The sequence below is a fragment of the Penaeus monodon genome, chromosome 9, assembly GCF_015228065.2.
Source record: "Penaeus monodon isolate SGIC_2016 chromosome 9, NSTDA_Pmon_1, whole genome shotgun sequence".
NCBI classification, from domain to species: domain Eukaryota; kingdom Metazoa; phylum Arthropoda; class Malacostraca; order Decapoda; family Penaeidae; genus Penaeus; species Penaeus monodon.
The window spans coordinates 36,553,154-36,565,653 of NC_051394.1; the positions used below are offsets into that span (position 1 = coordinate 36,553,154).

The following is a 12,500-nucleotide window of genomic DNA, read 5'->3' on the forward strand; positions in this document are numbered from 1 at the left end:
TTGGAATCTGCAGATCAAAGTCTGCATAATGAGTGAGATCACAATTATTTTTCGGTATCCTGTGGGAATATGTGTACCTTTTGCCTTTTTTCCTCGTCTGAGGATGCCTAAGTGTAGGAGTACGTTCTTTATTAAAGGTTAAGAATTTGAATTTTCAAAGAATACCTTAACAGATATGAGAGATTTTACTCATTAAGATATATATGTACATTGTCTTTCCTTTCTTTTCTTTACTTTTGTTTTCTTTCCATTTTATTGATATTTAATTCTTTTCTGGTGATTTGAATTGCCCTTCAGAGTAATTAAACTTTGTGAACTAGTAACTTACTACAAAAATCATTTGGTATTTGATTGTATGTGTACTTACTGCACAAAGCATGAACAGAAAACCAATTCATATATATTAATGTTTTGTTTTACATGTGTATACTCATATTTATTTATTCAGGTTTTACATAGACATAGAACCTACACGTTTTAATTTGATAACGAAATAGTGTTGGTAAGAGGTCTCTAATGTTTGTGCCACAGTTCATGAAACAAGAGAGATTACATGGATGATACATCTCTTGTATGTTGGTAACCCTGGCTTGACCCTTTTTACAGCCAGGGTGTTCATATGGTTATGCTGTTTTTATTTAGTGGTCGACCATTAAGAGAGGAAAGATAAGTAAATTGTCTTGGGGTTAATGTATTCTTATGAATTTGTCACCTTTCTTTCATAAGAAATGAAAGACGGGGCATTTAAAGGAGCAGTTTTCATCTTCTTCTTTTTTTAATAAAAAAAAAAAAAAAAAAAAAAGAAAGTTCAGCTTTACCGACAACTAAATTATTTTGATGACCTAGGCATCACTGAGTACATGAATGGGGTTATATTTTTGTTTTGACTGCGCTCAAAGTTTTTAATATTATTGTTGTTATTCCTATATTCATTGGTTTTATTATTGTTGTGAGTACATTCCTTTTTTTATAATATTTATTGTGCACATTAAAGAATAGGCAAGTATGAAGCAAAGATTAGCATTATGAATTAAACACAACACACAACCATAATTCTAAAATCTCACAAGACAGTTGACTCTGCAGCATCTTGGATGAGAATGGGTGATCGTAAAATTTTTCAAGCTTGTTTTTAAGTGGCTTTCATGACTTGTTTTAAAATTTGAGTAATTATTTGCCAGAAGTGTAATGATTTCTTTGTTTAGTTTATTTTTGATACATCTTTTAAGCACAAAAGAATAAATATGATATTCAAAAAGTGCAGCTTCTGCCATTGAAGTTTATTTTTAAGGAAAGTTGATATTTATTTTTTTCATTTTAAGCTTGTTATACTCTGTGTTTGTGCTAAAACATGACTGAGCACATATGCACATGCACAAATGCAAGTTTGCACATATTGTCTGTTATCTCTTTCTTTCTCTCTTTTTTTCCTTCTCTCTCTGTCTTCCTCACTCTCTCTTTCTGTCTTCCTTTCCTCTCTCTCTCTCTCTCTCTCTCTCTCTCTCTCTCTCTCTCTTTCTCTCTCTCTCTCTCTCCTCTCTCTCTCTCTCTCTCTCTCTCTCTCTCTCTCTCTCTGTCTTACTCTATTTCTCACTTTCTCTTTCTTTTATTTTATCTTTTTCTTTCTCTCTTTCTGTATCTCTTCCTCTCTTTCCCTTCCATTTCATCTCTTCCTCCCACCTTCCAGTACACTCCACAGCCATGCTCACTCACAGCTTTCCTGCCTCCTTTTTGAACAGGTGCTGGCAGTGCGCACGGGACTGATGCCCAGCCGGAAGGTGAGTCGTGGTTGCCCCATGTTACATACAGAGGGCAGCACTTTGTAAAAGGCGGACAGCAGTTTTCAGTGTTCTGCAACCTCACCCTCTTCAGCCAGCTCAAGTGGACCCACAATGGCAAGCCTGTGGTATCAGGGGAGGGGGGGTAAGGGCCAACGTCTGTGCTGACACGTGTTCCATTGGCTGCTAGAAAGATAGTGGCTCAGTACTCTAGAAATTTGCTGCAACTAGGCTAACTAAAATGATAACGATGGCAGTAATGTCGTAATGATACAAGTCGAGAGTGAAATCTAATGTATCGGTACACAGCCGTAGAGACATTGTTTTTGTGTTTCATTTTATCCATTCCTGAAGTCCCCTTTGGTACAGGGTACTTTTTCTACACCCTCCTCATTCATGTATATGTGTTCTGTATATACTTCTTTTGCTAGGAGTTTTGTAGAAAGCTCTTTGTAGAGCATATTTCTGATTTTTTTCTTCTTGATTTCTTTAATATAATTTATAATTTGTTGGTGTTTTTAATGTCTTTTATGTCATGTAGTTACTCAGTAGTTGCAACTAGTTTCTGCCTTTTTACCTATAATTTCCTTTAGGATAAAGCTTGATATGTATGTTTTATTGCCTTTCCTTTATATGAGATTATTTCTACTTCTCAGTGTCTTGAGAGGTAGATATGATTTTCTTTTGTAGAATTAGCTACATCAAGCAAATATACCTCATATGGTGTTGATTTTCACTGGTCTGGTAATTGAAGCTCTTAGTAGAACTTGGATGTAGTTAATGCCACTCTTAGAAAAAATGTTAACATCATTAAAGTAGCTTAGTTCAATGGATGACTCATAAGCACCTAAAGTCTTATGTAACAAAGATTGTTTTTTTGGAATTACCTGTTTGCTCTTAGGTGGAAAGGAGTTTTATGTGTTTTTAATCTACTTTGTTACTTTCATTATGACTGCTCACAATGGCAGGTATACGATGGAGGATGTCGCCGCCCCCCAGGGGTACGTAGGAAGCCGTTTGTCAGTGAAAAATGCTCTTATGTACCACGCTGGGGAATACAAGTGCACATCCTTCAGCCCGCGTTCTCACATGGTTTATGTTCTGAGTGGTAAGGCTACGGAATGGGGTTCCCGGTAATTCCCATAGGCTGTCACCCTCTGTAAAGGTTATATTAACCATCCTTGCTCTTGCAGTACCTATTGAACTCCCTGTATCCTGAAGAGTCTCTCTTTTTTTTTTTTTATTATTTATTTTTGTTCACCCTATTGCAATCCTTACAATGAGTAGATTGACTTTTAATTATAAGTAAGAGCTAGATTACGCAAAACGTTATTTGGAGCTTTGATTTATTGATAGAGTAATAGTTTTGTTACTGTAGACATTTTTATTGATTGTGCAGAACACAAAATTACATTTTATTGGTTTTGTTTCTTCAACAGTTGGTTATTAGCCTATTCTTGCTGTTTATTTGTTGCAATTATAATACAGACCACCTCAACATGATTTTACACTTGGTAAATCTTGTAAATTATTCCTTCCTGAAAATATCACAATCAACTATAATTGCATTGTTTTAGTATAAAATATATACACAATTTTTTTTTGCCAAAATAGATTTACAAACTACAAAGAAATACACAATGTCATTTACTGTTGTAATGTTAACTTTGCTGTAGTTAATATACAAGATCATTAAAACCCATTGTTGCTAAACAATCTTTAAAACTGCCTTAAAAGGACAAAAAAATATGGACAATCTGCAAGATACTTATGTGTTTATAAAGGAAATTATAGTTTGACCAGGATGTCGATTCACATGCTGTATGAAACCGTTTAACCGGGATGTCAGCCTTTGGATTATCCACCCATGACGAGCCAAGACTGCTAAAGTCTATTGATATTGGAAAAATATACCTTTTTTCACTTTTGATCCATGCCTATCACAGAAGGAATTAGAGGCTTGTCAGATCAAGCAGTGTTGATGGATGCCTGTTCTTTATTTGTAATTCTAGTCTCTTACCCACTGGAGGTCTTAATGAGATACTAACGTTTTATTTTTTCCTTCTCTTTCTAATACATGTTTTGATAATTTACGCCAATGCCTTTGCCACTTTTAATGAGCTTTCCAGTTTTCCCGAGTGTTGTTTATTCTGCCAGTGTTAGTTTGGTTGTCATGATAGCCAAGGTTTTATCCTTTGTTTGTAGTTCACTTTTTATTATCCTCACCTTCACTTCTTTCTCAACAAGCTTTATAACAGTCTCTCTGGTCCTTACCTTTCCTTTTAATTGAAAGTTTAGACTTTGTGGTGTGGGTGTGAAATAGTTTATGATAGTGATAATTTGTGTTTTATTTTTTGAGTAACAGTTTATGTCATAATGTTTCATAATGTTTGGAGTTTTAAGCTCTCTGATTCTTCCTTAAAAACTTTCAAAATTTAGGAAAGTCACATAAGAAAGTTAATATGGCTGTTTGCATCCACATCATCAATTTACGGTTGTTTTGGTAGAATTTTTCTGCTTCTGATGAATTATTAATTTTTAATTGTATTGGTAGAATTTGGCTGCTTCTATAAATGTTTATAGAACATAGAGAAGTCTGCAATATATTCAGGAGTTCTATTAATGTGCAGCTTGTGGGTTTAGGATTGTAATTTCTGTATCTACTTTTTGGAGAATTCAGAAAATGTCTTTACATTTACAGAGATCTTTTTCATCTGTTTAATTTTGATCTTTTATATGTTTATTTATATAAGACTGTTTGCAGTGTTGAGCATTTCATTTGAATTACAGAAACTATATTGATCCCAAGGAAACAAACAGGCATTAGATTGTTCAACCTTTGGAGTATATAGAGGCTTCTCCAGAACAACAGAACTACAAGCAGTTGAATGCTTTGTAAGGAACTGGTCTTAAAAGCTCCTAACATGAATTAGAAAATTGTGGCATGAGCAGATTTTACTTACAAATTAATTCTTACCAACACGCTCTTCTTTGTGGTATGAAGAGAAACTTCATTCACCTCATCTAAAGGACATAGTTTGTGTGTGATAATGCCTTGTGTGTTGATGTTAGTTTAAATAATTTATTAGCATCAATTTAGTTTAAATAATGTAACTAAAGTGAATGCTTAATTTTAAATATCCCTAAGTACGGTGTTTGAACATCTAAAGTCATCTTTTGAAAATTATGTACTTTAGCCATTTTAACCATTTGAATCATGGTTAAAGCACCTTTTATTTATTTATTTATTATGATTTTTTAAAGTATATTTAAAAGGGAGATGTTAATAATGATACACTGTTTGAACATCAAAAGCAGTGGTTCTTAACTTTTTTGCTTCCATTCCTCCTGCAGGACTTTGTCCTTCCCTCCACGCCCCCTTGCAACTACGAATAAAATTACCTTCCAGATTTTAAAGAAAATTAATAGAAGTTCTTAGTCTTACTGAGTATGATTTAGCAACATTATTATTAATTTTTTCATTATTTAGCTCTGCTCTGATTAAGAGAATAACAAACGTAATTTGAGAAATTCTTGTTTTTTCCCTGGGACTCGAGTCCTCCTTGGAAACTGCTGACGCCTCCCAGATTAATAACCACTGATCTAAAGCTATACCAGTTTGAAGTCGGTTTGGATTCTGATATGCAGTATGACTTAACTAAGAAATTATTTTGTTTCATTTATTTTTTGTTAGCTGTGTATTATATTATAAAAAAAGACAGTTTAAGATGTATGTTGTTTTTTAATTTATATTGATAAGGAATTCATGGATTAGGTCTTTTAAAAAATCAGATTATATATGTTAGAAATACGTTTTAGAAATATGCATGATATGCTACTGATTACATTAGATACACTCAGTATTTTTCCCCCTTCAATTATTCAGAATTATTAGCAATAACATACATGATTTGTATAAATCAAAACCAAGAAGAGGGTGAGGGTTGTCTTAGGGTAAGAAGTCCTGCCTGCTATGTGCCAAAAACCTATAAGCTGGCCTATAGAGTACGGGTAAGTCGTGTTTGGTGTGACGTGCATGGAACCTTTTTCTAACTTTGTTTGACTTCGAATACGTAAGCTCTATAAGTGAATCTCACTGTGATTCTCCCAGGTTTATAATAGGGTTGTGTGTTTTATTTCTTTATATCTGTATATCTTTCCAGGATATATTCTCCAGAACAGCATTTGCAAGATTTTGAAAGCCTTTAGTACATTTTAATGTAAGGTATGCTAATATTGTCAGTGCAGCATCTCAGGTCTTCACTGATCAGTCCTGATGGTATAGAGGAATAGCAGAAGACACCAGTGAAAAGCCTTGGTTGTTTGGAATGTTGTATACTATATGGAGACAGTACCGTTTACACCTCTCTGAAAACCATAGTTCCCAGCCTGCATATTAACCCTTTTCCGACGGGTAGTATTCATAGAGGCCGGCGCCTCGCTGCCAGGGGCTTATATCATCACCCTAGCATGTGCGACCACTCATGCCAAATACCAGCATCCCATGCTGTTTCTTTGTAATACTACGAAGATGTGTTGTATTTTCAGTTTTCATTATTTTCTAAAGTCTCTACTTGCCAAACTTCCTGATAAATCGAGACTGAAGGATATTTTTGTTGTTATATAGACTTCATAGTTGATCATTATTCGGTCCATAGTCCGAATGAAATAAGCAGTGTGCGGCATCATGGAGTTGAAATCGTCAGTTTTTTTCATGGTAAAAATGAGAAAGTGTTAAAACTGACTTAATCACACTTTCACTGGCAGAAAAATAAACTTTTGCCATGATTGTAACAAAAAAAAACTCATGGCATGTCCATACACACACTATGGCATGTGCGTACTTGCCCCCGGCAGATGGTCCTACCATGCCATGGCATGTGCGTACATGCCACCCGTCGGCAAAGGGTTAAGAAAACTTGTAGTTCCTATTTTATTTTTATTTATTTGATTTGTCCATTATAGTTACAATTGTGATGGTATTTCTTTCTGTAATTAGTCATATAGGTGTGCATTATACCTTTATGATGGTGCTGATACTGACTTAATATTACTACCATCAACCTCACAAAAACAGTAAGGTTCTGTTTTCATACTCACAGCTCCCAGACTGCCTGGGCAGGTCAGACAGTGTAGTTTATGTACTATGTTTTAGGTAGTTTATGTATTGTTTTTTCTTTCACTCATAACAATGTATTTTATTAGCATAAACCATGCCACTGGCTTTATAGATTATTATTATTCATTACAAAGAAAAATATATATATCAAAATAAAAGTAACATGGCAATAATGAAATTCAAATTGTCATAGCTCAAAATATCCTGAAACAAGTATATATACACTGCTAGAAGCTTATAAAACTGCTAGAAACAGTTTTATAAGCTTTCCAACACCATAGATTCATTATATGACCAATAGCCATTTTTATAGAAAATAAGAAAGATAGAGTTTTATATAATAATAACAAAAGATATATATGTTGTATTTATTCATTCCAATCATCCATCCCTCAATTTTTTTCTGTGACTATGACATTGCCAATTTTTTTTAGGGCAAGACTTCCACATCACCTAAATCCAATGGGTTAATAGTCTTTCAGATAATATCATGTGAATATTTAAACCCACTGGATAACAAGCAGAATCATGCCCCTGAAATTCATTTTGGTCTTGAAAGATATTTTATTTTGGATATGTAATTTTTGGTAAGTATGCTGCTTGTCCCTCTAACCATTTTTCATCCAGAATTTTACAAACCAACAGTAAGAGGCTTAAGAAGACCAGAAAAAGTTTATAGGATTAGCCATAGTAAGCTTAGCCAATATGTTGAAGGAGGTTTGCCAGATTGGGGCAGAGTCCAATGGAGGCATTGATGTCTAGGAAAGTGGTAGGGAGACAACTGTCTTCTAGATTGATTTTATTTGGTGAGGGAAGTACAAGAGTCAGGTTATGGGAGGCTGACTGAGAATTCATGAGAATTTACCCAAAGTCAGTCTGTCTGATGGGAGATCTGAATTCTGTCTGTCTGATGTGTTGCATGCAAGCAAAGACTTTTTATAAATCTAAGACAAAAGGAGGAAGGTCTAAGATCACAAGTAATGGAAGACATATAGACTAGATAGATAGGATAATGTCAGGGAACCTGGCAGAGAAGCTTGGCTTAGTTATTGATAGATAATGATAATGCATATTTTTGGGCATTACACAATGAGTGTCATTATTTTGCTAGTCCTGCAAAATTATGATATTATATGTTTGTTGATATGAGTGAATTTGCAGTGTTATGTGAAATGATACGTAGATATTGTTTACTGGACATAGAAAAAAAAAATTAAGGGAAACGCATTAAGAGAGTGGGTGATGAAAGCCTCTAGCCATAACTTATACAGTTATGGTGTTACACCTTCGTTGCATTAGTTTCAGCATGTTAAGATCCAGGTTGATTTTGGGTTATACAAATACTTTTTGACCCATGAAATGATTTGGCTTCTGAGGCCATCTCATCAGCTAGGAAAAGCGTAACCTAAAAAAAAAGTGACAGTGACTTTGGAGAGAATTATTATTGTAGTTTTATTTTTATAAACAACTCCCTGATATTGTCAGGAAACACATGCTGCATAAGCAGTTTACAGAACAGTTTGATAGTTATTCAGAGCAACAGGTGTGGTAACTGCAGGTGCTAGAGTATCAGAAAATGACATTATCCTGCCCTGAATGGATATTTAATTGTAAAGATTTTTTTAACCCTGGTAACTAGACTCCTTTCATTGTCTTATCTTCCCAGAACCAGTTTCATATTCCAAATGCAGAATATTGAAAAAAAAAAAAAAACAGAGCTAGATATTTATAGTCATGGAAATGTCACTATAGTTATTATATAAGCATGATCATCCATGCTAGATTGCAAGAGAGTGTACCATTATACATGAACTTGTAATTTGTATATGATAAAGAAAAATTTATGTACATCATATATTCTTTTCAGAATCATAAGATATAATCTGGTTTTCTGTTCTTCTGTGTGTATGGAAAATACCAGTCAATTTCGTTACTTCAGTTTGCATTTTTTTCTCTCTCTTTTTTCAATATCACACTTTTTTCCCAATTTTTGATCATGTAATAGGGCACCATTAGACTCACTGAGTGGTCCTCATGCTGCTTAGTGGCCCAAACCAAATCTTTGGTATAAGTAATTTCCTCCGTGGTCAGTCAGGAGGAAGTTATAAGGAACTTCTAATTACAGTATTTTTTATCTTTCTCTTTATTTTCATGACGTGGTATTACACTCGTTACAGGCCTCTACCCCTATTCATGATTAGTCTTATCATGGCAGGAAAACCCTTTATACACAGGATAGGTTTATAGTTTTGTCATTCAGTTCTTATTATGAATAAAAAGTGAGGAGTATGAAAAATAATTAAGAGTCAAGTAGCTAAGTGTGGATCCTTTTATATTTAGGTATTATGATGTACATCTCATCTAATTTAACAATATAACTCAGAACTGTAATTTCATCATATTGCAATGGGATTGCATCCACATCATTACACTTAATACTGATAAATATCGCATTGCAGCAGTACTACTGAAATACTGCACAAAATTAGTGTAAGTTTAAGTGTGTGTTTCATAGTTTCTCTTTCCACTCGGTTAACCTATAGATGCATGAAAAAATTGTATGTGTGAATATTATATTGATATGACAAAGTGTATTGGAAAAATCAGAAATCATTTTTAAAGACAAGGAATCTGACAGTAGGATCTCCATTTTTATTGCATTTGTGACTAGAAACTTGGTGGTGTTAAACTAAGCGTGTGTACTATTATTACAAAAAGATCAAGATATAATTGCATTAATGGATTTCAGATGTTTACTGTGTTTTTAAGAGTTAATATTTTTTGTTTGTAGATATTGCCAAAAATTAATAATCATATGAAACATTTCTACTCTTTTCCCATGTAGTTGATACAACTGGTGGAGATGCTATCAAGATGCTGTATATTGGCTTCCCACTGTCAATATCCTGTAATATGACCAACCTGGAGAGCACAACACTTCAGTTAGAGTGGTATGAATAAGGTTGATTACTTTTATGAATCAAGTGAGTGGGCTACATGTGAATTTGTGTTGTGGCAGGCATACTGTCCTTGCATCTGTTGACATATTTTTTTTTCTTTTTCTTCTTTTCCAGGTCCAAGAATGACATTAAATTAGAAAGCAATGATCGGATCAAAATCTTCCAGGAGAACTCCTCAATCTACATTGCAGAACCAAGTAGAGATGACGTTGGAGAATACAAGTGCCAGACGGCTGGGGTCATCGCTGGAGATAATCCTCTCCACAAAATTATCCAAGTTATCTGTGAGTTGATATCTAAATGATGTTAGGAATAAGTGGAATAACAAGTTGAGTTGAGTGAAAGAAATTTTCATCGCTGCTAATTTGTGGTCTATAAGTCAGTTATTCATATAGTCTCAGAGTTATTCTAATGATAAATGTTTATCTTTCAGTTTTGGAAATCAGAAAGATGGATAAGTCAAAGGTTGTCACAGAAGGAGGGGAGCTCATCATAGAATGTCCAGTTGAGGGTCATCCACCCCCAGGCATTCAGTGGTACAAAGGTATGTTTTCATAATTTTTTCCTTTTATGTTTTCTTTGAGAGTTTTAAGTTTAGTCAGGGATTACTTACAGCAGTTTTCCACCTTCAGAAAATTAATGAAAAAGTTATAGTTTGGTCCAAAGCAAATGCAGAATTTACTGCTAATATTAATCCTCAGGAAAATCATGCAACTAGATTCCTCTTGCTCATTAAATCACAAGATTACTGTTGTCATTGACAAGTGTGGAACTTCAGATATGGCTTATGATTTCAGATGCTGAGCTTATTGCTGATGCCATAAATGGGACTCAGTTGACCCTCCAGCCAAACGACAAGGAGATGCCAAATGGCCTGTTGAAAGTGACTGGTGTACAGCTTGAGCACAGGGGGAATTACACATGTGCCATCATCTCCAAGACCCAGAAGTATGAACGCTCAATGTTTGTCAGGGTCAAGAGTAAGTGTGCACTTTTTTGTTTATAGTTTTGCAGTTTTCTAATCTGTGATTGCTGTATGTCAGATGTCATTAACTGTCCTCTTTTCTTTTTCTTGTCTCGAGATAATGACAAAATACAATTCTCTATTTCTTTTTTTCTATTATCGACGTGGCAGAAAAGCAATAGCAGTGGAAGTTATTACAAGACAGGGGTGAACAGGGTCTTAGTTGCGCAATCTTTGTCATTTTGTGATGTCAGTGGTTTAATTAATTATAACAGTTTGGTGGTTAGTTTTCTTCAGATTTCGTTAATTAGTTTTGGGGATTGTGGGTTGTTGTTGTTAGCCATTGATATTGTTATTAGTACTAGTTCTTATTATCATTAGTTATTGTTATTGTTATTGTTCATATTAGCATTAGTTGTTGTTATTGTTGATATTTTTATCATTATTATTTTTATTTATTTATTTATTTTATCATCTTCATCATCATTCTAAATGTCAGTAGTAATTAATTACTGATTATTATTACTAATAGCACTGATATTATTTTTATTTTTTAAATTTTATTTCATGTTCATTATTTTCCTGAATAATTCTGTTAATTAAAGAAAAGTTAGGAAGTTTTGGCCTGAAAATATTCAATGTTGATTTGAGACTAGTTTTGAATATGAATATGAAAATATAAAAATGTTAGTGCCCGCAGAAAATTTTTTGGTACTAATAACAAAGAGCATAAGAGACTACCAATCAAAGGACATTTGGAAATTTTTACCGTATGCTGCATATGGCGTTTTTGAGTGAAATGTTCGTTTATGATATTCCCATTGGTGATCAGTTAGAAATGTTTTTGAATCCAGTGAAGTATGATGCATATGTAAATTTCTTTGTTCACACACAAAAGATACTTAGACATGCAAGTGAGAGATGGTATCAACATACACCCAGTATGAAAGAATCATTTAATTCTAAAATGCCAAATATAGTCATTTGAAGCCTTCAGTGACTCTAAACATAGGTAACATTTGTTTGATAAGTGATGTTTATGTTACTAGTTACTCATTGTAGGAAATGATATTTACATGGATTAATCTTTAGACCAATACAGATCCAAAACATATCTTAATTCAGTTTTTTATACCTATCCTGCTGTGCACTACAGGATGGTCCCCTTCAGATTATCTTTATTGTTTATTGATGCTGTTATTGATAGTGTTATGGCTGATTTTGTTATTGCCATTATTGCCTTTGTCATCACCATAATTATTAAAAGAATATCTGTTTTAGTGTGGATGTTTTGTTACTTTCTACAATTGTTTATTTTTGTCATTTTGTTGTGGCATAATCCCAGTCACCGTTCTATTTATCATTATTGTTATTATTGATGTAATCATTTACTACATTTTCTCTTTTTTAAAATTCTTGTTATTGTAATGGACATCTAGATAGTGATAGTTATGCTTATAGGGTACAGTCATGTTCTTTCCTTGGTCATTGACTGTTAGTATTAACAGTTGTAGTAACCATGGTATCAAAATTGCTTCTGTGTTAGAATGAGAATAGTAGTTGAACAACTTGAATATGATAGGTACAGATTATAGGCTTTCCCTAGGCTACTGGAAATAGATGCAGTTTCACCCCATTGTTATGGTGAGGGTAAACTGCATGTGAAATGGATACATAGG

General features: G+C 33.8%; 1 protein-coding gene across 3 annotated transcripts in view; it reads left to right on the forward strand.

The window, feature by feature from the left end:
* LOC119577124 (neuroplastin-like) overlaps positions 1 to 12,500 on the forward strand; it is a 35,620-nt gene that overhangs the window by 12,664 nt on the left and 10,456 nt on the right. For 2 of the 3 annotated variants that reach the window (XM_037924811.1, XM_037924812.1), the window contains exons 2-6: positions 1,740 to 1,778; positions 9,743 to 9,848; positions 9,972 to 10,141; positions 10,291 to 10,401; positions 10,655 to 10,837. In XM_037924811.1, coding sequence (XP_037780739.1) covers positions 1,740 to 1,778; positions 9,743 to 9,848; positions 9,972 to 10,141; positions 10,291 to 10,401; positions 10,655 to 10,837 — 609 coding nt within the window. Of the gene's footprint in view, positions 1 to 1,739; positions 1,924 to 2,746; positions 2,887 to 9,742; positions 9,849 to 9,971; positions 10,142 to 10,290; positions 10,402 to 10,654; positions 10,838 to 12,500 lie in introns of all 3 variants that reach the window. The other variant, XM_037924810.1, reaches the window with a different exon arrangement.